Source organism: Gavia stellata, chromosome 7, assembly GCF_030936135.1.
Source record: "Gavia stellata isolate bGavSte3 chromosome 7, bGavSte3.hap2, whole genome shotgun sequence".
NCBI lineage: Eukaryota > Metazoa > Chordata > Aves > Gaviiformes > Gaviidae > Gavia > Gavia stellata.
In genome coordinates, this window is record NC_082600.1 from 13,374,913 (window position 1) to 13,401,595 (window position 26,683).

Consider the following 26,683-nt stretch of genomic DNA (forward strand, 5'->3'; position numbering starts at 1 on the left):
CGCTGGGAACTGGGGACACGCACTGCACTCGCCTAACCAAGCCAGAAGCCAAGCCCGCATGACTCACACCTGCAGTGGCACATGGGAACCACGAGGGACCAGGAGATCACCAAAGATAAACTTGAGCTCGCCGGAGCGCTGCCGGGACCGAGCGCCGGCACCGGCCGCCTGTGTCCAACTGAGTGACACGAGACAGGGCCACCGCTGGTTTTATGGAGCGCTCATCGACTCGGACCGAGGGCTGCCCACGCCAACCCCTTACCAATGGAAGGCTCAACGCCACCGCCCCAGGAACGACAGGCCCGCGGAGCGCGCCGAGAAGAATCGGTCCACACAAACACGCGGAGGTACGAAGCGCCGTGGCGGCGGCAGGGCGCACGCGCTAGGCCGCCACACGCTCCGTGGCCGAAAGGGACACCCGCCGCCGACACCCGCCCACCCCGCGCCGCGCCTCGCCTCGCCTCGCCTCAGCCAGCGGCACCGCGCAAAGGCCCCCCCTGCTAACGGAAACGGCGGCCCGCCCGCTGCGCCGCTCCCCCACCAGAGCATGCGCAGTGCTCTCAGTGAGCAGAGGCGGGGCAATTAACGCGGTGCCCACTGCGCGTGCGCACCTTCCTTCCCTCCGGCCGGGAGGCTGCACTGCGCCTGCGTGCCCCGGCGTGTCGTGGTGCAGGGGAACGGGACGGGACGCCGCGGGGGCGGGGCCGGGGCCTGCGCGGTTGCCAGGGTGACGGGAATACAACATGGCGCGCTGAGGGCTGGGCCGGGAGTTGGTCGCCGGTCGGGAGGGGGCCCGGCCGCTCTCTCGCTCACCCCGAGACCTGCAGGCGAGCGCAGGATGAACAGTAAGGGGGTGCGGGGGAAAGCAGCGGGCCCTGCTCGGTGTGGAGGCCGCGGGCAGAGGGCCCTTAGGGGTGGAGTGGGCCCGGACGCCTCTGAGGAGGCCGGCCGTCACCGGCGACCCTGGCCTGAGGGGACCGGGCCGCGCGGGGAGCACCCGGGGTGAGGTGGTCTTAGGTGCTTTTGTAGTCCCTGGTAACCGCCGTCACTGCAGCCCGCTACCAGCTCCTAGATCTCCCTACCTAGACCGCACATGTAAACGCTGGTCTCTCTCTGCATGCCAGTCCTCCTCCAGCAGGGTGCTAATAAATCTTTCTCCCACTCCTGTGAAGCAGTAGCCTGTCTGTCTTCTGTTTTCTCTAAGTACTTTCTCATAAATTGCTAAGTTTTCTCATTCTTTGTTCTGCAAGTCTTTCCTTCCATTACTTAGCGTCCTTCTTCAAATCATCCCATCTCACATCCTACATATTCAGCATGCTTCTGAATGCAATAACTATGTGCCATGGCCTTGTGACTGTGGCTGAAGCTGAACTTCTTGTTGCTTTCTTCATTTTTTCGGTTATTTCTCTTTTCCCACATACATCAATGTCATATTTAAATGTCATGGCTTTTTCTTCCTCAGCATATCAGCATCTTCGCAACAAAATATCTGCTTTAGGTTTTTATAGTATCCTGTTTTGACTATTGTAATGCTATCTTTTCTATCATTGTGCATTGGATTCTTTAATTTCAAGTGATGATTGATTTTCTGTGCTCTCTAGTTACAGTAATACGGGTGTAGTCTTTGAATTCCATCACTTGCCCATCATTTTAATTTACATTGTTCTTAATTTCCTGGGTCCTGTAACCTCTTGCACATTAAACCGTCCTTCTGTTGAATGATTACCCCTCTGCCATTCTCATGGCCACTTTTTTGCTGTTAGACTAGTTCAGATTGCTACAACTTATTCTTCCTAACCTTTATCTGCCTTTCCGCTAACCATTCTAACCCTGAACATCTGTGTGTGGTGAAACAGAGGGGAGGGAAGGAAGAGGTTAGGTAATATCTAGCTTGTTATAGATGCCGTGAAAATAATTGTTAACCAGTGATTAGGTCTTCTTTATTCTTTAATGTTATATGCAAGTGTAATTAAAACACTGTTTATTTAATTTCATCCTCAAAGCTTTCAGTCTTAAAATGCTGATAAAATTTTAAACATTTCTGTCATTCTTCATCTTTTAGTACCTCAAATTCAAGTAAACTAACTGGTAATTTGTTTTGTTTTGTAGCTGTAGTAAGTTTCATAGCTTAAAATTGACATGCTTTGACCTGACTGTTCTCTTCGGTGTGTGTGTGTTTGAAGTCCGTTGTTTTGCTAGGGTTTTTTTGCCACCTGCTCACTTTTGAAGGATCAGTTATGTGGTGCTGAAGTGGATTTTTAAGAATCTCCAGAAATCTTGGCTTCTGGACACAAATTCAAAATTTGTATTAAATTTTTAATACATTTGAAGTCTAAATTTTATTTCTTCTTATTCTGTATCAACTTTTATGTTTATTATTCTTACAATGTCTGAGTTCCTTTCAGCTTCTCATTAGACGGTAACTAACTTGTCACATGATCGTTCTCACCTTCTCCCTAGGAGAAAAGCTCTCTCATCTTCAGTGATCTGTTTTGTTGAGAGTTTACACATTTGATTCTATGCATCAAAGAGACATTTCAAATAATGCCATTTTCATTCCTGATTCTGCACGTTATTCAATCAATTGAAATTAGTCGCGTCTTTGCTGTCATTCTTTTCACTGAATGGCTCTCTCAAGCGCCAGGTTAAAGCCTCAGTTGTTTGTTATGTGTGAGTTTTGTATTTTGTATGTATAGCATACTAATGTAAAAAACTAAAATAACAAACCTTACATGCTTACATGAAAAACATCTTTAGTGCTGTAAGAATGTTTTAAAGTGTATAAAGAATTAACTCTTCTTACACTATTAGAACTCCTCAGTTTAAAATAAAATAAAAAAAAATCAAATTATTTTGAGCCCTCCACTGCCATCTGGACTTCTCTTGTAGCAGAAAATTACATGTCTAGAAGAAAATATAAACAAACACAAATTATATAAACATATACTATCTGTCTTCTTTATATATCTAAACATATTGTCAATAAATTTGTACAATAATGATTTCCCTGTGTTTCTCTGCCTTAGTACTTCACTTCATTAACAGCTATGGCTGGTATACCATAGATATTCATATCTTATTTTCAGATCATATGATCTGAATTTTTTTTTTTATGCCAGAGAATCAATTACTTGCATTTTGAGAAAAGAAAAATATGGGAAAGTGTGATCTTTTTGCTGACAAAGCATGTCACTTGCTCAGTCACGTTTCTTAGTGAACACCGAAGGCTAGGGATCACCTTGCTTAAAGCACTAATTGACCAGTTATCAGATAACAGCCACAGGAATTAAACAGTCTGATGGTCTCTTCCCTATTCTGGAGTCTTTCTTAGGGATTGCCTCCTTTACCAATAATGATTTTCAAATTCTGTTTCTGCTTTTAAAATAGTTCTCTATGTAAGCTGTCTGTATAGAGTGCATTAGACGGTGTCATTGATTTTAAATTACTCTGCTTTTTCCTATTTTTCAAATTTAAATGGACTAATTATTTAGTTTATGATCCAGCATGATGGATAATGATCAGAAAACCTAAGCAGCAGGTGATAAAAATGAGAAGAGCAACTGACAATTCTCACAGAAGTGCTGCTACTATATTGGAAAAAGAGGGATTTGCAAGGGGAAGGTTTCTACTAGTTAAAATACAGGCATTTGGATCGCAAGGAAAGGAGTAATTTTTTTAATGGGAGTAAGCGTGAAAATGGGGGAGGAGAAAAGAGATGAAGACAACACAAATTGATTGCTGGTTGGAAGACAGCATTAGAATGTCCCTGCCTAAGTAACTTTTCCCTCCGTAAAATTTCTTGGCAGGCTTTCTCCACTCTGAGGCTGTATTTATACTTGTAAATTAAACATATCTGGAAATCTTCTTGGACACGAAGAGCAACTGGCATGAAATGGCCCATATCTGTGCTAGTAAATTCTCTTACCTTCCAAAACAAGGCAGTAGGACAGAACTGCTTGAGGAATGACCTTAGAAGGAGTCCTCGCATCAGGCTGGGAAGGTGCCTAGGAGGTTGGTGGTGGTTGTCACAGCCCAAATCCATGCCAGGGACTGTTGTCACAGTAACTAATACAGACAACTACACTTCATTGAATTTACTGCTATTGACATAGCTTAAGACTCCTACGGTTATTCTGACTCCCATAAAGGATTGAATATGATAAAAGAGGTTTCTTGCTCTGCCTCCCTCAAAATGACTGGGTTTAGATCTTTCTTAAATAATAATACTCTGTCAAAAGCAACAGCAGTATAAAGCTAACCAGAATGGGTTTTTGCTCAGATGAAATTACTGGAAGAATTTTCAAGGATAGAATCTGTAGGTGCTAAAAATAAAGGGAAACAGGAGGACAAAGTGGGTGAAAGGAACCAGGCAATGGGATTGGTAAGGAACAGTTAATCACAAAGCTGAAGGAGAATAAAGGAGGGGAGGAAAGAAAAGAAACATCAATTCTGAAGGAAATTAGGAAAAGACTCAGAAATTAATATAAATAAAGCTTTCTTCATAACCCTTATGTTGTCTGCTTCATCTCTTAAAATTCTGCAGAACTCGAATTGACTGATTTTCACATCCTTTTGTTTGGTGCACTTCATTATTAAAGCCAAGCATTATTTTTTGCCTAGTGCAAAGCTCATATCTGAATTTAATATAGGAATAAAGCTTTAAAATCAGCAACAGCTTTGCGTAAAAAAAAAAAAAAAAGGCAAAACCAAACAAAAAACCCATCCCAAAACAAAAAAAAAAAACGACCAAAACCACCAAAAAACTCATGTTGGACCAATGACAAGATGCACTTGCTTTTCAAGTTAATTTTATGTTTCCTGTACAATTTAAAAAAAGGGGGGGGGGGTGTGAAAGAAGCAAAGAATAAATTCAGGTATGAATTGCTAACGTGCTGCAGCAGCAAAAAGGTATGAAGTGCTGTGTGCAGAGGCATCAGGTCTCTGAGCAAGGAGGTAGTAGTTCATTGTCTAAGATTGAATTACTGTATTTTCCTTTCAGGAATACAGATTTCTGTAATATGGGCAGCAAAATTTTATTTGCTGTTACTCATTTATGTTAACAAAAAAAAATATTAAAATTTTATTTTTAAAATTTCCATTAGGATTGAACAAATGGATTAATATGCAGTCTTCATAACAATTTCTATTTTAAACATACTGAAAGAGTATAATTTTGTTTTTAGAATATAAACCAGTTGGTAAGACAGGAGAGTTCTGATGTTCTGAAGACACTGAGTGTTAGGGATGGAAGGTACTATGCATGTAAACACACGAAGCAACATTTCGAAAGGTGTGCATAATTAATCATAGTACTACAGAAAATCTTATTTAAATTTGGTGGGGAAATGTGAAATTAAGAGTAAGTGAAGTTTTTTGAATACACATGTATTAAATAGGTTTGCACATAGTACAGAAAGGGAACTCTGCTGCTAATTATGCAGGGCGCCTTCCCATTTGGCATTGGGGTTATTTCCTTGAGTACTCTAACTGATGTCATCCACTGTTCTAAATACTGCCTGGCCACTGGGTTGAGGGTGAAACGAGAAGAATGAGGACTAAATAGTTGATTCGTACTTTTCCAAATGCACTGAATATACTTGCGCTGTTTTTCTTTTTGCTGTAAATAATAAAAGGAGGAGGAAATGTGTCAGTCCTCCCCCTGGACAATACTTTTTTTCAGTCTTACTCTAAATACTGTTTTAATGCAGGTTAAAAACACTGTATTTGTCCTTAGTCCATGTATAGCATTAGTTCTACTTCATATTTGCATTTATATTTAATTACATCCATCAGCAAGATGCTATTTGGTCACAACATAGGTGCTTTTTATCAGTTAGGAAAATAGAGGAGAGGGCTGTGTGGAAGTAGACATAGACTTGACATTCTCCTCCAAATATATAAGCACCAAACAATACCTTCTGGGTCACTGACTTTGTATTCTCAGTTAAATATATTAATTTCCTAGAGAAATCAGTGCGAGTGACACATTTGTATGTAAGAAGTAAAATGGGACATTTTGCTCTTAGGTGAGATTTCACAATGTAACTCAGAGCTTCAAAGACTAAGGAAAAGCGGAACTCTGAAAAAATTACTCTTAAATTAAAAAAAAGAAGAGAACTCAAATATCTTCAAGTAATATGGCTTCTGATTCTCTATTGTGTTGTTAAGAGAACTGTTAGTCCATTTGATTCTCTATTGTGGTGTTAGAGAACTGTTGGCCTATTTATACTTTACCTACAACTGACCAAATTGTACAATTTATGATCAAAAGAGTATTTACACTAACTGCTTAGCTACATCAAGGGCAGACTGTATACAATTCAGTGGTAGGGCATAACGATAGGGCATGACAAGCAGACTCTTTTCATGTGGCATGTCTAAAACATCTTTTAGGCCTTTACCCCTTTAATAAATTGACTGACATTCTTTTGATGAAATGAATTCTTTTAGCAACAGATAACAGTGTTTTAAACAGAACCTGCCTGTACAAGGAATTTTTCTAGTTTCAAATTGGAAAATATTGGTTTGGTGTTTAGCTTTAAGTCAGACTGTGAAAAAGGCGTATGTGTCCTGTTCTGATCCATTAAATAGTGTGCAAAGCCATTTGTTTCCTGCTTCCTCCCCAGACTTGCTGTAGCATGTAGTTTTGTTGTTTATTAACATCTAGGAGGGCAACATAATAATTAAACAACAGTTGAATAGTGTCTATTTTTCATGGAAGAGGTTACCATCAAAACTTAATTTTAAATGTTAAATTTGGCAGGGCTAGATTGTCACTTTCAGCATCATGCTGAGCAGTAGTTGGAATGTATGCTACACCAGCGCAGAATAAACAGTATCATACATACTATTACACAACACAAAATTTCTCCCAGATAGCTCCTTGGCATGGTAACTAGTGTCTGGAGCACAATACATTACTACTTACCTTGTCTGGGTAAGTAAGTCCAGCTACTCCAGACTGCAAGAAAGAATAAAGCCATTCTTCTGATTACTGATTTGCTCTATAAAGAAACAAAGCAGGCGACAATTTATCAGGTCCTGCATTTGAAAGTTCAATTACAGACTAAAGTGGAGTAGGTTCTGACAGTCTCATGGCAGGGAAGACAGACAATTACAACCCAGTCCCTGACTGCAAGTCAGTCTTCCTCTTTTATTTTTAATTCAACTTTAGCACAGAACAAGTGCATACTCCGAGAGAAATATAGGCACTAGGGAGGCTAAGTCCGCATCCTAATATCCTTACATTACATGAAGTTGTTTTTTAAGTATGGTGCATTCATTTCTTTCTTCCTTATTCCTTTATTTGAATGATACCCAGTAACTTTTGGGTCTAGAGGCAACCTGTAGGCACTTAACCAGCTTTTTATTCCAACAGAAACTAAAAAACAACAAATTTGACAAATTCTGAAGTCTTCATGCCTTTTTTGTTAAGAAAATCTGATGTAGCTCTCACTTTCTCTGGCTCTTTTGCAGCAGACTAAAAATATTTCAACATCAGTGTTAAATTACAGACTAGATATATTTTAAGCATAGCTAAACTTTGTATCATAATACATAATACTTGCTGGTGATTTCAACCCATGTCCCATATGCAATCAGTGCTTTAACTGCACAACATCATCTACCACAGAGAGTATTTTGGTTAGGCACACTTAGAGTTTATCTGCTGGAACAGGCTCTGGTACTTCAAGGATCTTGGTCTGACTTGTCAATTTGAACTAGGGATCCAAGCAAACTGTTTGGCAATATCATTTCATAGGCAACTTTACAGACACTGCTTTGCAAATAATAGACGTTTAGATCTCTGAATTAGGCAGCAGCTGAGCTATGAATTTGGAAAGAGATCAGACAGTGATGAAGTTGGTGTTCCTTAGCCTCATTAGGCATTTAAGTGTCTTCTGGGGACATATTCTCTCTCACAAACAGATCAGGTTTTATGACAGCATTTACTCCATTACTGTGCATTACACTTCATCACTATGCAACAGCAGACCTATACTTCATTATTCAAATACTTGACACAAAACTTGTTGACTGTTCTAAAATATTTTTTTCTTGCTCTTCAGGCTGTCTTATTCCTCTGCCCAAGGCTCTGATACTATACTGTTATTGACAGGCCTGTTTTCTACAAATACATGGAAAGCCGGTAATGGTGTCAGCAGCTCAGCTTTCTGGAATTCTCAGCTTCAGCCGCTGTGTTGTTAACGAAGTGTAACCCAGATGGCCAGCCAGCTCGCCTAGCCAGCTTTCACAGTCTGTCTGCAAGCTGATTTGCGGATTGTACCCTCAACCTTTTGCTGTCTGGGTTAATGGAACATTGCAGAGGGGGTGTACTTTAATGCAATTATTGTGTAAGAAAGACTGAAGACCTAAAGACACCTGCCTTTGCAGGGCAGTGAAATGGAAAACAAAGTGTCAGATGTATTATCATATCGTGATAATACTTAAAACTGCCGTTGTCAGCAGAACGCAGATTCCAGTCAGATACTCATTTCCATGCAACAGAACATTACTGGTGACCTAACTAGAAAGTATTTTCATATATATGGCATAATGGCTTTCCTATCTTTTATTGTAAGATTGTATCATTTAATTTACTGGAAATTTCTTGATACTGAACAGTGTGATATGCCCAGAAAACATGCCTGCAAATAACTTCACGGAGTAAATCAGTTAACTTTTGCACTGGACACTTTGGATAGTATAAACTAAAACTATGATACTTCAGACCCTAAGCTGAAAAACTTCTATGAGAAATTATCAGTTAAAAATGAAAATGTTCATTTAAATACTGGTTAAATAAGCACTTTCTTCTACGCTGTGTACAAATCAACATTTGTAACTTAAAGTCTCCTTATTTGTTTCTTCAGTGATAAAAAAGCTGGCTCCTTTTCACTGACAGGTGAACTTACGGACATGAATATTTATGAGCTGATAAAAGGTACGTAGCATATGCTTAAGAAACACACAAACCCTTCTTGTATAGATCACAAAAGTGGAATTAATTATTTTTCACTTGGTTGTTCACCGTTACATATTATAAAATTCACAGGGAAATTTGTGCCATACTGCTTTACTCTTTATTTCTTTCCAGTGCAATATACCCACTTGTTTAAGGCATGGATGCATGCAGGTTTCTAATGAGTCACGTCAACGGCCATCTATTTCTACAGTCAAACTTTTCGTGAAAACAGGGAAACAATCTTGACTGCAAAACACAAAATAATTGCTTTATGTAACAAAAAGTACAACTTAAATAGGTTCTTTATTAGGTCAGGACTGTAATGATATAACAAGAAAATTATTCCCATTTGTTTCAAAAGCTATATGAATAATGACTTTCATTTTTTATATCTAGTAAAAATGCCTTTTACCAAGTTTTCTCCATAAAATAACATTGTTCCCTGAAACCTCCTATATTTAAAAATTCTGGAGCTGTTTCTCAAAGCAAATGGGAGACCATAAAGCTTAAGGAGACTTCCTACAAAAAGGTTTACAACAAAAGCTGATTTTAAACCAGACCTCATAGACAGCAAAGGAGTTGGATACAGCAAATGAAGGGACACTTACTTATAATTCAATATTAAAAGAGGATTTTTTTCTGAATAATTAAAAATTTGTAATGTCTTAACAGCTGGGAGATTCATTTAAATAACTGAGCATAGAGCTGTCATTCAGTGTAATAGAATAGATGAAAGACTTGCTCCCAAACATTACATTAGTGACACTGAGTATTCAGGTCTCTAACAAAAGGAGTAACCCTGTTCCTGACCTAGATAAGAATTTGAGGTTAAAATACAGTTGTTTGCTGATCACTGAAGCAGACATCAATATTTGCTGTTCTTAAGACGAAATTTTATTTTTCCAGGATAAATTTGTTAAGTTGTAAAGTCAGAGTAATAGCATATAGGAAGGAGTCCTCATTGGATAGTAAGTTAGTCCAGTGCATTAAAAACAATCCTGCATCTTCTCCTTCCAGGAAAGATACTGTACTTCAGTTATGAAAAATCAGAATGTGTAGGTTTGTTCTTTAACTGCCTTTTTTTACTTCAAAGTATTTGGTTACATTTCTCACTGTTTCTCTCATTCTTTTCGTGTGAGCAAGCCTGCTATAATAAGCATTGCAAACAGTTGGAAATTAGTCTAATAGTTTCAGTATGTTCTGCTATGGTTTTTTATTTTAAAATACAGTTGTTATCAGATTCAAGTTTTCCATAAGAAGATTGTTTTTCTGCCACTTAGTTTTAAAAAACTCCTTTTTACAGCATGGTGAATTAGTTGAAAGTGAGGTCTGTGTTCAGTTGTAATCTGAAATGCTGCAGTTAGGGGTTATCTAAACGTTAATGTGGGTCTACCTGAACTTCTATAAATTGCTGGTTCTTCTTTATGGTCTGGATTTTGTGTCTGGACTGTGTTTCCCTTGATACAGTGTCTTTTTTTCGCCTGTACAAGGTGGTGGCACATGCGGTGGAGCTTGTCAAATCATAGAATAAAATGGGAAAATGAACAACAGATTTCTATGGAGATTATAATAAATAAAAAAAAGGATTTTGATATTTTGAAGTATTAAAGTATTTAATTTGTGTCAAGTGTTTTGCATTTTTCAGAAATTAATTCTGGAGTTTCAAAGTAGACATGTCAATACCACAGTTTCCTATGCGGCAGAAATAGTTTTTTATTTGTATTCTCCCCCAAACTACTCTACTTGTGGCTTATTGCAAAGTCAAGAAATTTAACATGTGGCAGTCATTTCAAACAATAAATATCGCAAAAATTCTGAGTATGCAATTAAATTGGAAAATTAATCTTCGTTCTGAGCCAGAACACTTACTCACTGAGATTATTTAGATAACAATGGCAAGTAGAAGGAGCTCCTTTTGAATTTTCAGCATTGTGATTTGGAGGAGTGCATTACTAATTTGTAGAACAATTAAATTGTGTTCATTAGCAATGCTCTGTCACAAAACAGTTTTCAGAGTGCTCAAAAGTAATTACATTTCAGATTATTTCTAGTCTTTTGTAAATTTCTACAGCGTATAGTAATGTGAATGCTTATAATTTTCTGACTACTCTGAATATTGCAAAATTAAGTTTAATATAGGTGCAGAACAACTTCAAAAAGCTTTAAGTTAGAAAAATTTAGAGGCAAGCATGGTTTGTACGAAATTTTGTAATGAAGAAGAACTTGAAGCAGGGGTTGACTGAAAATTCATTTATAATTTCACAAGATATATGGAGACACTTCTGTAAGGAGAACAGATCATTGTAATGCTACTAATGTAGAAAGTTGATCCTTTCATTTTTTTCCTTAATAAACCAACAGATTCGTGTTATTTCCATCAAGACAAGGCTATTTGTCTTTACACAAAGTCATAATACTCTCGCTATTAATTTATAGTGGTATCACAAGTCATTTAATAACTGTAAAACAGTCTTGCCTTTTGTTTAATCAAGAACAGTTTGGTCATTTAAAGCAAAAAAAAATAAGGCTCAGAGAGAGGTGGGGAAGATGCCTCAAGCGAAAACAGCCTCAAGTGCCACCGCCTTATGATTTGCTTCATCATTACTTCCAACTAAGGTTTCTCTAATGATAAATCTGGAAGTAGAAGAGCATCTGCTCCAGATTTACTAGTGACCTGTAGTGAAAAAACAATTGAGCATGACTTCTTTTTATGAAGGCCTGTTTTTTTAAATACTAGTAACAATCTGAGTTGGTTTGAATAGCTGCATTTTAGAAAATCTTTTCTACTATAAATAACAAAAATCCTGATGTTGGAAACACCATTTATCTTTACTGGGGTAATAATAGTACAATTCCCAAAGTAAATGGTACTCCATTTCAAGTGCTTTGTTATCTAATCCTGCTCAGTGGATTATGTGGCTGATTGGAGGAGTACTGTAATCAGTTAGGAACACAAGTCCCGCTGGCTGCTAGGACTTGCAGCCTCAATGAGTTAGTGTCCTGATAATCTCCCTCCTCCTCCCCAGCCAATTACTCATACTACTGTCATCGGGCAGATCAGTACCTGCTTTGTTTTTTGAAAATGTGATCATTTCTGCCTCCGTTGATGACTTTGCAGCATTACATAAAGGCATTAAAGCAAGATTAAGAGGCCTTTGGAGCCTCTAAAAGAAAAAAGCTGAGTAGTTACTGAACGGCTCTGAAAAATAGATAAATTTTATAACTGTCATTATTGTGCAACGGAATAGCAAGCTACACTACAGAATAGCAAGCTACACTACATAGGTTAACCTTTAATTTGCAAGTCAAATGTGAATCACAGTCATTCAAGCATTGCAGTAATTTGAGGTGACTGATATGAATCTTGAACCTTAAGGACGGTTACTTTGTTTAGAGAGGAAATTAGATGTTTAGAAGTGAAATATTGCAGTTCTGGGGAAACAGATACTGCAAGAAAAACATGCAGTAAAAGCTAAGGCGGATTCCAGACTATTGAATTGACAGTTGTTAGCTGAGCTATTCTGGTGCATACTGAAATCTAAATTATGTCTAAAGTTGAGTGGAAAATGGATTTCAAAGCTAGCTATAAGTGACAGAAGTAGTATAATTGAAAAAGGTAACATCAATGCACTATTGGAAGCTGAAGAGTAATTTTTTTGTACTCTGTTCTTTGCTAAAAAGGACTTGTACAACTTGAAATTTAATTCTAGGAAGGAGAAAGCCATTACCTGAAAAAAAATTCAGAACTACATGTACCAGTTATGCAAATCTCAATTACATACATAGGTAAGAGACCTGTTTCAGCAACAGCTTTACAGTAAATGTGTCATACATTTATTTCAGGATCATCTCTAAGCAGAGACATACAATTGTCTGGGGCAGCAGAGTGCTGCAGGGAGGAAAAAGGCCATTGCCCAGATGCATCTTTGCCTATAGCAGAGCCCTGGAAGGCAGCAAGCAGGCAGCCCATGCTGCTGCCAGCACCCCGAAGGAGCTCTAGTACCTGCTGCAGGAAGCCCCCCTGGGAGGGGGGTGGCCCTTGCAACCCTTTGGTAATCCTGGTGAGAGCAAAAGCAGAAAGCCTGGCCTCCCCTTCCCGGACTTGCCCTTTCCCCATTCCCATACCTGTAGCTGCTCTCTCACCATGGTGGCAAAATCCAATTTTTTTACTATGCTGTTGATAAGTTTGAAGAAATTGTTAGTTTCTTTAAGTATGTTTTTACAAATAACTGGAAGCACTGATAATGTTTACCTTTTTACTGAACTCTTCTCTCTGGTGTGTTTATATTGGTACAGAAATGGGATATTTCACAGAGATGTGAAACCAGAAAACATATTAATAAAGGTAATTAATTTTATGTGACAATATTTAACTGAAAGTGAAGTATATCAGTATTTTTCTCTTTTCTCTGAGAAGGTAATGCCTATTTATGAATAAAAGTACAGTTTTTAAAAAAGATATAGACCGTTACTTCTAATACCATATTCCTGATCTAGAGGAATGAACAAGCACGTTTGTTATTGGCTAAAACCTGAAATGAATCAGATGCATTACAGCCTGCATATGTTCCAATCTAAAAACCTGTTCTTTATGCTGTATTAATTTATAATTTCCTTTCTGTGTTAACCTAGAAACAAGTGATAGAGTTCAGTTCTGCAGCCCTTCTTTCTAAATTCAATTCTTACGTTCAGTGGAAGTTATTCATACAAAAGAAAGTAGAATGTATTAGCTTACAGAAGATTTCTTCATTGAAATCTATTCTCCTGAGAGTTTCAGAATGTGATTTTGCTAATGTCTGAAAAGCAAGGATTTCAAAATTCAGTTTATGAAGTCTTATTTTCTGGAGATAAATTTTTCTTCTAAGTCTTGGAAGTGTACAGGAGAAGCCATTACAAAAAGAAGCCAAAGCCATCTATTATATCACTGCTAAACACAAGAACTCTAAGAAAATAACTTAATCTAGATCTCCTGTTTAGGAGTCTTCCCTTCAGTAATAGTCCATATGCTTTTCAATTAACTCTTAGCTCTTTCTTTTAATGATGTACAGAATGGTATTTGCACATATTATGGGACACAGATATCTTCAAGCCTGGAGCTACTTGCTATTTAAATGCAGTTTTACTGCTATAATACTACCCCTGGGATTTCTGAAAGTTTATTCTTAAAGTAATCTGTAATTTCTTTTATGATGACTACTTCACACGTTTAAGGAAAATCTTTGCTTGAATATTTCAGTGTTTCTAATTTGTCAAAATACTCTATTTTTTGCAGCAGAATACCCTGAAGTTAGGAGATTTTGGATCTTGTACGAGTATCTATTTAAAGCAGCCACATAGAGAATATATCTCTACACGCTGGTACAGAGCACCTGAACGCTTACTTACAAATGGCTACTATAGTTACAAAATTAGTATGTGGAGTGCTGGCTGTGTTTTCTATGAAATCACAAGGTACAGTGTTCACTGGAGGGTCTTACTTATTATTAATCAAGAAAATAAAAGGTAAATAACTCAAATAAGGAGCACGTGGTATGGATAATATGATCTTTGTTTCCATGGTTTAGTGGAAGCTTCCTCTGTGATTAGTCTGCAGGGTTCATGAGGCAGTAATCCTGTCTTGTCTGGCACTCTCTTCACCCTATGGCAGGTTAGTAATAAAGCAGTGGGATGTTCAAGAGAATATAGTACCAACAAATATTTACAAGTACAATAACATTTTTGAGCAGTTGGTTGGTTTGTTTTTTGGGTTTTTTTTCCATTGGCTTCATATTTGAGTTTGGTAAAAATGTGTTTTCTCTGCTTTATCTCTGAATAGAGTATGGCCCATTTCCTGTCATGAGCATTGCTAACGATCCTCAATGTTGTTTTGTTAATGCACTTGATGGTAAAATTTTTCCCTCTTTTTTTAACTTACTGTTCTGCAAAAACAGAGGAGATTAGAGAAGACACTCCCTCTGATTTACCACTTTGATTTATAATATAGTGTGTTTAAGACCCTTGTGCCAGGACCTTATGTCCTGGAATATTTTGAAGTCGGTATCTGATGAAGGAAGAGTTCAGGAAAACCCAGATTAAAGTCCTTTAAGCTTTTTGATGATGATGAAACTATAACTCAAAAAATTTGTCACTGGTCTTCAAGAAAAAAGGAAAAATAACCACCATGAGTATTTCTCCAGTATCTTTATGCCCTAGCAACAGCAGCAGTTCTTTATTTTCCTCCCACACTGCTGTCTCTGATATGCAACCAGGAGTGTTAACATTTGCTTTGCTTCTTTCCTCCTCCTCCACATGGCAAGTGCAGCTGCTGCCATCACCATCACATTAAATGACAACCCTTATGCTTTGCCTGCTAGCTTGTAGAAACAGTTCTACTTCGGTCAGAAAACTGTTAACAGAAAAATCCCAAACGTGGCAGTTCTCTTGCAAAGTAAATTGGGACCAAAAGCTTTAAAAATGCCATGTGTTTCCATTTCAATTTGAATTAGGTGGTCTTTGAAGTTTGGCAAGAAAATTACATGCTGCAAACTTAAGTTTTCTTAGGGCAAAAAACCTTACAGATATTTCCTCATAATTTTAGCTTAACGTAATAAATTTCACTCTTTGCAACTGCTGCACATTTTCAGAGACCCGATAGATGTGTTCAGAGAGAAATGAGGGATGTTTTTTGGAAATTATGAAATTAAAAAAAGATACAGCCTTGCCAAGCTAAAGAAAGTTATGGACAGATTTGTTTCTTTTTAAGTGCATCTTGCAGTTTTTGCTGTTGAACATTTGCATAAGCCTTTATGCTTTACAGCACATTGTGTAAGAATTTTTAGTCTTTTACTCAGCCATGCTTATCTTTCAAATCTTGGTCTCCCTCTTTCTGTTGCTTACAAATCATGGTTCTTGGATTACATTTTTTTGTGGATTGCACGGTTGTTCTTTCCTAAGTTATAGTTTTACATTTAGAGACAGCACATTTTTGTAGTTCACACAAAAGCTACTCCCAACTGCTTGTCTTGATATAGCTGCACAACATAAATCAGATCTCTTTTCTCTCCTTCCTCTACTCAAAGCTTTATAAAGACATTCAGAGAAGTGTGCAGCCAGCTGTTTGATTGAATTTGCAAACAGTTAAAAGAAGTTTCCTCCTACAAAGAAGGCTGAATGTATTGCTTTCAAGAATCATGTGGTGCTACTGAAGTGTAAATTACAAGGAAATGCTCTGCTAGCATGGAAAAAGGCAACATGTGCAAGAAATAAATGTTAGTGGACCTAACTTGTTAAGTCAGATTGCTCTATTGATAACAATGTTTCAGGGACTCTGGAAGTTTCATATTAACTGAGGCTCAAGCTCAGGAATGAAGTTTAAATTACCATCTTTCCAGTATTGTTGCTTGTAAAGAACCTGTGTGTTAGGAATGGAATATTTCTTATAAATATGTATTTCGATGTGCATACACAAGAAGAGGGGCTGCTTGACTCTGCTGACTTAAAATGAGGAAAATACATTGTTTTCTGGGGTCTGCCGCTTCACTAGAAGAAAACACAATCCCACATCCATTGCCTTTCACCAGGAGGGCTGTTCTCTTTACATATTTTACCCCAAACCTGTGAGGAGAGGGCAGCTACAGGTTTCTGTTTAATTACCCAAACTACTCTTTCCATCCAAACTTGCAGTTGTATTAATCTGCTCCTCACATGTTATCCTTCAATTGTTGGTTGGTATTAAACTGTCCATAAATGAGCAATTCTAAAATGTATCATCTTCCTCGTAAATGAAATTTTTTTAACTGAAGTGGCAGCTATGCCACTTAAACTAGTTTAATTGTGTCTTTTTTAGTGCTAATACCTTCTCTTAACTTGTAGTTTTCAGCCTCTCTTTCCTGGATCTAATGAGCTGGACCAAATTTCAAAAATCCATGACGTTATAGGCACTCCTGCTAACAAAACTCTCAACAAGTTCAAGCAGTAAGTATGCACTCCCATAGTTCTTAATCTCACTGTTTAAATATCCACAATATAACTAGTATATCTGTGTGCAATTTCTGCTCAGGGAACCACCACAGAAATCTAATACTGTTGTTACTGCTGCTGACCAAAAGGCAGTGTCTTCTATCCCTACCCGGAGACAGTCATGCATTCGTGATCCTTGGAGGCAGAGCAGAGGAAATCTGAGCCTACATCAATCTTATTTGGCCTTTTATTTCCATAGTATCTTTAAGGCCAATGACATAACTTGTTAGGAAAGAAAACATTTTTTTTTTCCCCAAGTATTACTTGCTTGTCCCAAATAAATAATTATCTAAATCAGATGAGAATAATTTTTTACAGTAAATTGTAATTCTTTCTGAATATGGATGAATAACTGTTTGTTCTCAACTTGCTTAACACAGGTCAAGCATTGCGAGTTTTGATTTCCCCTTTAAAAAAGGAAAAGGAATACCTCCTCTTGTGCACAATTTGTCTCCTAAAGGCTTCTTTCTCCTGTATGCAATGATAAAATATGATCCTGATGAGAGAATTGCTGCCCGTCAAGCATTACAGCACCCTTATTTTCAAGAACTCTGGCAAGTGACTTCAAATCACTTCAGTCTTGAAGACTAAAATTAAAAAGTGGGGGGAGCGCTGTGTGCTTATTATTTAAAGTGGACTGAAATGAGGTTTACTTACAGTGCTAGTGCTTAGCTTGCAATACAATTAACATAAGTCAGGTAACATAATTCTTTGCATTGAGTCCACACTTCACCTAAAGCACAGCTGTTGTTTTTATCTTTTTTTCTTTTTCCCCCCAAACTTTTTAGGGCAGCTGATACACAAGCTTTGGCCATGCACAAAAAAAATAAGATTGCTAGGAAATACAGCAGGGCAAGTACCTCTGCGTTTGTGGCAAATTTCAAAGGAAAGTCAAAGACAAGTTAATATTTAAGTGGAAGAATTGTCAGCCCATTTAGAGAAAGTAATTTGTGACACTGAGCTTGTTAGCTAGAAACAAATGTTTTACTTAAGCTGATTACTTGGTTTTATTCAGTCTGCCTAAACACTGATCTTTATTGAGTCTGATGCAGTTCCACCCCCTGTAAGCCCTGAAAATCATGAGTTAGAATTTAGACACTGTGATACCACATAATCCTTTCAGCAGACGGTTGTAGTAGTTGCTATCACTTAGAGGGTCAGTTCCACGTTTTTTTAAAATATCTTCATCCTCTTCTTTTGCTGGCTGCCTTTGAGTTAAAAAGTAGTACAGATGAAGTTGTAGCAGAGACAGAAAGTGTGTTTTTGCCTTTTCAGGCTTCAATCTACATTTTGAAAAAAAATTTTTGTTTTTTTTTTACAACTTAATTATCCTGTATTTAGATGATATCTGGGAAAATCCTAAACTTGTATTTGGCACTGGAAATCAAAAAATTAAAATATGATTAAAAATTTTGGCAAACTAAAATTTTGTTTATATTCAAGATATGTGAAAAATACTCAGCTCACTGTTAAGGGTTCACTATATCTGCAAGGTCAGATAGAACTTAGTACGACGTGAAAAACCCTCATATACCGGTTTTTCTCAAAAAAGCAAATTACGGTAGCAAAAAATATTATAAATTATTTTCCGCTGTGCATTTAACCTTGAAAACATGAACTCTCCTTCCATAGAAGCAGCCACTTTTTCCACTGATTTAGTTCCGGAGTTCATCCATGTGGGCTTTGTAAGAAGTTCCTTGAGGAAAAATAGCAAGAAACATCAAGTGAGGTAGTAATTTTTAAAAAAGAATTAGCTGAAGTAGTATTTGGCTGTTATTTTTTTTGTGATTATTTGGATTTTTCTCTTTTAATTGTATTCCTTAAGATGTTCTCAGAAAGAAATCAAATCTTGTTTATTAATTTTAAAAGCATTCTCTTAGGAAAGTCCAGGAGAAAAATGAAAGAACAACATGGACCTCCTCATGGAGATTTACCAAAATTAAATCTTTCTGGAGTAGCCAAATTGACTTCCTGTCCTACTCATACATTGCATTCAGTTTTCTGGGCACCTAAGGGAAGTGGTGAAACCCCTATGTTACAGTCGGTTAGTTTTATTGGATGAAATATTGAGGTATAGACTCTAACTTGCTCATTAAAGTGTAATAGCAAAATGTGTTTTACAGAGCATATTTCAAACTTCTGTTGTTTCCTCAACAGTCTGAGAAACAGAAGGCACTTAAGTCTTCCCTGAAACGTTTCCACTTACCTGCTATAGAACGAAGAGGAGGGGGTTACTGACCACCTTGTGAAGTATTTGGAGTGCGAGGAAAAGCATGACTTTGCAGTGAGAGAGAGCCAATCATGCTTCTGTTGTTAGAGATCTGACAAGAACAGCAGTGCCTTATTTTGCGTTTCTCTGACAATTGGTAGGAAAACCCCACAAGGTTATGAAGGGCTGCTTACCTACCAGTTTGGTATTCTGTTCCTGAAGGGTATCAATATTTAATTAAAGCATTGTTCTGGCAGAGCTGAGTGAGCACTCTGAATTGAACTTTCTAAGTATTTTTTCCTTTTAGAACCTGATGGAGGAGGAGGTTGGTTAAAAAGAACATGAAAGGATACTTTGAGCTTCAGAATTAGGAATGGAATGTTATCTACAAAACAGAAGTTTTCATATTATGTTATAAATGACAGCTAAATTTTGTGTATTTTTTAGATGTAAAAAATTTTTATTTTTCAGTCAATCCTGGAAAGTAGTCACTTCCTGTATTCAGTAACTTCAACGTCAAGTTTTACTGAGAATGTGCAGATTATGTGATCATATGAGATACTTGATTTTGATGCAGTTTCTGTAACTGCTGAATATTTTTATATAACTATAATCTAGCTAAAAGCTAAAGCAATGTTTTATCTGGTTCAAAAGCAAATAAAATTTAGTCATAGTTTTCTTCAAGCCATTGATCTTGAACAAAAGTTTTAACAGTGACTGATATTGCAGCTAGTTGCTTAAAAGAGCAGTAAAGGAACATAATTGTGTTTCAGAAATTTTGCATGCAGATCATCAGTAACATATATATAATGTTACTGCCTCCTCGTGCTATAAAAGGTGATAGTTAAAAGGCAGCATTTTTATCTTACTTGCAAAGAGCAGTTATTGCAATTTGATATCATTGATTTTAAAACTCCCAAGATGGCCTAAAAATTTGCACTAATTAATTTGCAATACTTAAATTTGGTGATGTGTTACAAAACAGTTTTGCTATTAAAAAAAAAAAAGTTTGTGCAAGTCATACTTAGCTGGGGGGTTTCAAAATCTTCTGCCTACCAAGTATGCATGCAAGACAGGGTTTGCAAATAACTTTTTTTTGGTTTTTTAATAGTTCTAAAAGTTACTCTGCACATAACTGGGAATGATCAGCTTTTTTTCCAGTAATTAAACACCTCTGAGACTGCTGCTGCTGCTGTTCAAAATTTTCTGTGCAACAAAAAAGTGAAAACCAAGCAATGGTTGATGAGAGAAGGCAGGCAAGGGGCCTGTTGTATTAGAAGTCGCTGCTGCGCATGAGGCACTATGAAAAAATGCATTGGGTAGCAGATCACATTAAAGTTACTAAGCTAACCCTTAAGCATCAATTTGAGATTGATGCTTGAAATCCCGACACTATTTATTCTAATCAGTTAGGATGCTGCTCAAACAGTGCAATAAAATACACATTAAGATTTTGTAAAAATACTACTCATCTAGAATAAAAGTTACACCCATTATGCTTTCAGCTCTCCTGAGATTTTACTAGGCTATGCTTTTGTGAAAATAACAATTGTTCTCACTCAGTTAGAGGTTTTCCAGTAGGTGGCTTTTTTGTTGTGTTTTGGTTGGTGCTTTTTTAAGAATTGGTGTCTCAACACTGGGAGGATTCTGTTGTGACTGCATTAGATCCTATTCCTTGTTCTGCCATTCAGCTTCTGGAGAACTTCAAGCATGTCCAGATTCCACATTTTAGCTTTTCAGTGTGGGGAATCTCATGAGACTCAAGTTCTTTATGAATTCTTTTGAGATCTGCTGCTTAAAAGCACCTATCTATCTTATGTTTATCTTCACGTTTTGAAGAAGGTATTACTTTCACATACTGTACTATCAACATGACATTTACTAGCAGATTTTGTAAAATATGAAAACAGCAGGCTAAATGTTTGTGGTGCATACTATGGGAGTAATTTTTTGGTATAGATTTGACTATCCAAGTTGAATATCTTGCACCTGCATCATGGCTTACTGTACCTTTGCTCATTTTATGCCATTTCTTTATAGCAAACTTTCAGAATCTCGATAGGAAGAACGGAGAAACATCCCACCCCTGGCAAGTATTCTTGTAAAATAAGGCTATAGCACATGAACAAGGCTCTGCACAGAAACCTGTATTGTGGCTACTTGTCCTAGGTATGCCAGAGGAATAGCAGACTTCTCTTACTAGGACTGAACAAATACATAAGCATAAGAGTTTTAGTGGAGGAAGTGTTCTACACCAGTAGAATGAGAACATCATAATAAAGGGAGAATTAAATCACAGAATCACTAAGGTTGGAAAAGACCTCTAAGATCATCAAGTCCAACCAGCAGAACACGATGGTAAAGCTAACTGCTCTTTCTCATTTTATTGAAACTCACACTGGATGGATGCTGTCTTTCCTCCAGTTCTAAGCAGAAAATGTGCTCCTGACCATGGTATCTCAAAGTGCGGTGGGGGCGGGTACATAAAGACAAAGTGACTGGCTGAGCTTTACTGCTCTGTTACAGTTAATCATCTCCCCACTTCGTCATGCTTTCATGTTAGCAGCTCATACTGATAGAACAGATAGAGAACTTCAACATAAGGCAATCCAATATTTGTTTGAATACCTAGCATAGGTTTATATATATATATAAAAAAATATTAAAAAAAGAAAGGTGTGATGCTAAGCTTAGGAAATGCAATTAAGGACTGCAGCTGTACAGGCAACACAGTGTAACAGTAACCTCTGACTTCTTACCTTTGGAACTCCAAGCAAAAGGTGCCATGAGATTGTTCTGTTTTTTTTTCCAGAGAGGAAGATGGTGAGTTGCTTGGTGCTAATATATTTGGAGTTGAGCATGGTGTGCAGCAGTAAAAATGATTGTCTAAAACCAGGTAACTTACTTACTGTATCCGAGGGATCTTGCTCTCTACCTATTAATTTCTTACAAGATTAAAACAAAGCAAAGACAAATTCTACTACCCAAATTTGACTGATCATTCAGACTCAGAGCTCTCTTACCTAGCATTATACAGTAGGCCAAGGCTCATATTATCAAGACTATGTTCCTGATGGAGATATGTTTAATTGTATTGGTACCTTCCCATAATCTTTTTCTGGAAACCTCAAACCACAGATGCTGAAGTTTAAATATTCCAACATTTCAACTAAAAAAAAATATTCCCTCAGATCGTGTAAGCACAAGATACTTTCCTGTTTTCAAAAGTGTTATTGCAACTGTTTGCTTCTGTAATTAATACATCAGGTAAGTAATTATTCATACACCAGGAAAGTGGTTGTTTTTTTGAAATAGATGCACTCAGAATTTTTGATAAGTTTAACTTGGGAGAGAAAAGGCTATTACAGTAATATCTTGTATGTTACCAGTAATTCTCTCTCACATACTCTGTATCTGAGGCTTTCAGGCTCTTCTTGTAATGAAAAAGGCGATTTCACATTCAGCAGATTGTTTTTGCTATGAAAATTGGGGATTTCAAGTGAAGGACCACATTGGAATGTTTTCTTCATTTGTTTTATGCTTTCAGGCAGATCTTACACAGTTTGGCACATATGGTGCTTCATGGGTATTTATTTCATAGCAAGTTACTTATTTGCTGTTATACCTCTGGAGACAGCTTACACTTCTCTGGCTGTTGGATCAGTACGCAAACTTGAGTTTTCCCACCTGCTTTATAGTTAAAATACACTCAACTTTAAACTACAAACTGGCAAGTACTGTTCCTATCCTCATTTTTTCAGCTAAAATTCCATATTGAGGTGATCTGTGTTCCACTCACTTTTAATTTTTTTTTAACGTAGTAGGAAAAAGTTATTTTTTAAGAGCTGTATCTATAGTAGAACTCTTAAGTTCTTTCCAGGTAAGTTATTAGTATCCCTTTTCTTCCTGAAGTATTTTTTCCATATGGAATAAAGGGTGGGATGGGCAGTTCAAGCTTCTAGATGATTGCCTAATAGTAAAGAAGAGGCTGAAAAAAGAAAATCCACATACAGTCCTTGTATGCTCTTCGACTATGATCTGTAGCAGGGACGTACTCTGCAAATGCATATGCAAGTAGCTGCTCCTATTACCCCAAAGTTGGACACTACGGTCCTTTCTGTACTGGTTCTATGTTTTTCCAGCGGAAGGAAAAAGTCTTTTAAAGTTATTACGTATTTTCTCAACTGTTTCATTTTGACTCAGACCATATGAAGCACTTATATAAAAGTCTACAGAGAGACAACTACACTAGTTTTCAGTGATGAGGTTTATCTGTATTTTAACAGTTAAACCCACTATGTTAATAAAACAAAACTTCTGAACAATAATCCTGCTCAGTTTCAGTATTTTCCCCACTCCTCATAATTTAGAAGAATGTAAGTAGGTAAGAATTGTAAAGTACAGCTCCATCTTTAATAGACAAGCTAAATGCCAGCTTATAAATGTATCTACGTGCTAGCTGTATTACAAGAGTAAGACCTAGTTACAAGTAGCTACTGCAGTTGCTTCTCCCCAAATTTTCATTCATTTCCTGAAAAACATTAACTTCTCATGCCTGAAAATGCCACAAGTTTACTTGCAATTTAAAAAATTATACCCAGCTTTATAGTTGGGAGAACAGGAAGGGCATAAATGTGTACCCTCAGATACAGCGTGTGCATACTCGGGGAATTCCTCATTCCCAGCCTTGCTGCCTCCGTTCTGCAAGATTCAGCAAAAGCCTAACTGTGAATATTGCTACATGGTATAAACGGAAAGATACGGTGGATACTTCTATCTTCTCTCATTCTGGGGCTTGACATGGAGCAACGTCTCTTGCAGGGGGGTTAATCTTTGCAAGAACTACTGAAAACAATTCAAGTGTTCTGTTGCTGACCGATTAAAAATAATGTGTGTTCAGACAAGCAGCATTAAACTATACAAATACATGGATACGTTTATCTCCATAACACGATTTTAAGAGCATTGAATTATAAATGAGATGCCTGATTTAAGACAAAAAAGTTGTCTCAGAAACGCATGTACTCCAGTATGTTGGGCTAATTTTAGATTGCCAAGTCAAGAAGAGTATGTCTACTACTGCTGGATCTTTCACTTCACAACTCTCAAGACAAATACATGGGACTATGTGACTACAAAATCCTTAGCCCATAAAGTTGTCTGTCTGCAAGATTTCTGCTCTATGACGTATTTAGAGATAAAGCATTAAGAATAAGAACAGAACAATGTTATTTCACTTTCCTAATTCAAAATCAACTATATTAAATATAGACATTTTTGAAAGGAATTTGTTCTACAAAGTTTAGATGATATTTCTGTACCAAACATTTAATTCAACAAACGATTGATTACATCAAAAGTGATCGAATTTGAACAGAAAGTAAACAAAAATGCATATTCAAGATAGTTTAATACGTATTTTCTGAATTAGAAATATCACTTTCTTAAATGAATGAGAATTTCTAGTGTAATCATCCATTACTCCCCTCTCCCACCACTGAATTACATTATTTATACATATAATACAGAGCCGATTGCAGTTGGAAACAACAATATTAAAATAAATGTTTAATATATACAAAGGATCTTTTCTCCACAACATAGTTTTTCTGGTGTTTGGACACCAATTTTAAAGTAATTCTCTATTAGCATTAAACTATTTAAGTGCAAAACAATTTTGTTTTAAAAATCTATGATTGCAGCATCCATCTTCCTGAATAACATTTTGAAGCCAGAAAGTAATGACTTTCATTTTCCATGAGTGCATTCCAGGCTGTCTTCTAGCCATCTCTAGTTAAAAAAATCAGTGCAAAATAAACAATGGTGAAGTACTAGTTTAACCATTGAACTTACTTGAATTTAAGAAACATACTTCATTTTACACTATATATATATCTTTTATTTATATATTTATAGAGAGAGATTAAATTACACTGGACTTGAAAAGTATAAAGAAAACCAAAAATGTAACTATTTTTTCCTGCAGCACCAAAGGAAGCTGCTTTTTTTTTTTTAATGAAAACTCTTCCTTAGGTGAGCAGCCTAGCAGTATTAGCTGTAATAAGAACTCATTACATTATTACTTTGCAAATTACTATGTGATTCACATAATTCCATGTTTACACTCTGCCACATTATAATTTGTGATGCTCTTTGCCTGAAGAACAGCTCCTGGTTCCACTGTCATTACTTCTTGTCCTGTGTTCAGAGATTTGCTAGCAGTAGTGTGATGGCTATACTACAGTTCCACTTGGAGAATTGGCCTGGGTTTGGGATGATAATAAACCCTGCAAACAAAGCAGTTTACATTAATCCAGCAAGAGAACCTGACATTAATTTTATAAAGTTCTTATCCTGAAGCTAAAATGAGTACAATTTATTTTTACCACCACTTGCTTACTTTAGCCATCAGCACCTTCTTTCCTACAAAAGAATCTAAGCCACTATCGTATCCGTCAAGCAGCACACAAAAGAGCTTTCAGTAAGAAAGCATGTGCATTTATGACACACAATAAATCTGATCCCAGCATTTGATTTAATCTACCTTGCATTTTGAGTCATTGTGAACTGTGACACTTTAAAAATCATACACCAAAAAACCAATCAGCATTTTATTAGGGTAGCAAACAAACAAACCTATTGCAATATTAACAAGTTTGACACCTAACCTGATACAGGGAAATGCTCAATCTCTTATATGCTATTGAATATTACAAGCTTTGAATAGAAAAATAGATTATCTAACCAAATATTTATTTTGGTTATTTTAGAAGAGCATGAAACACTGAGCAAGAGTTCAGTAAAGGTTTCCCATTACAATTTAAGCTTGCATTCAGGAAAACTTTTTTACCAGCTTGTTTAACTACATCACCATTCAAATAAAATGAGATTTACTTAATTTCAGACATAATCCCGTGACTGCGTGGCACCCCTTGCTAGACAGAGGCTACTGTTCCAGATTAAGGCAACTATACCTTACAGATGGGTATCAATGGATAGATTCCATTCCAGACTTATGTACGGTAGCCCCTTTTTGATCAATCACATAGAAGTAACTGTATATCAGACTTGTTTATGAAAAGCTTATTATCGAAGTACAATTTAGTCTTCTTGCAAGGTCGTTATTTAGTTACAAGTGCCAGCAGGCTGAGGAGCACAATGGCAGCTAAGCTGGAAGCACACCAATGAGTATCACTGTGCAACTCCTTACTATGTAGGCACAATAAATGCACTTTTAGCAATTCCTCTAAACAACTACCAGCTTAGGTTCTTACCTCAAAATTAAGATCCTGTGACTCAGATCCATCAAACTAGACAAGCTCAGGCAGCAATTAGCACACAATGTAGAATTAGGTCACATCTTCAGAATCTACAGGAGCTCTTTCTTGCTTGGATCCAAGAACTGAAAGGTCATGACTAATGGAAGAAAACCCTGACCACAGACAAAGAGGTGGAAGGAGGGCAGGACTGGCTGGATCCAAGTCATCAAGTTTGTACTAAAACCATAGCCC

At 37.1% G+C, this 26,683-nt stretch overlaps 2 protein-coding genes across 3 annotated transcripts in view; one reads left to right on the forward strand and one right to left on the reverse strand.

The window, feature by feature from the left end:
• The first annotated feature begins 838 nt into the window (after window positions 1-838).
• Window positions 839-19,201, forward strand: MOK (MOK protein kinase). Its single transcript, XM_059819863.1, is given in 17 exon segments — window positions 839-845; window positions 5,184-5,211; window positions 5,213-5,290; window positions 7,175-7,273; window positions 8,874-8,944; window positions 12,676-12,702; window positions 12,705-12,732; window positions 12,734-12,751; window positions 13,262-13,310; window positions 14,238-14,416; window positions 16,817-16,918; window positions 17,344-17,517; window positions 17,752-17,782; window positions 17,784-17,864; window positions 18,833-18,856; window positions 18,858-19,074; window positions 19,077-19,201. Coding segments are annotated over 17 exon segments (1,338 nt in total).
• Window positions 19,202-25,105: 5,904 nt separating this feature from the next.
• WDR20 (WD repeat domain 20) overlaps window positions 25,106-26,683 on the reverse strand; it is a 46,808-nt gene continuing 45,230 nt past the window's right edge. For both annotated transcript variants that reach the window (XM_059819325.1, XM_059819319.1), the window contains one exon: window positions 25,106-25,459. In XM_059819325.1, the coding sequence (XP_059675308.1) occupies window positions 25,406-25,459 (54 nt within the window). In that variant the 3' untranslated portion in view covers window positions 25,106-25,405. The remainder of the gene's footprint in view (window positions 25,460-26,683) is intronic.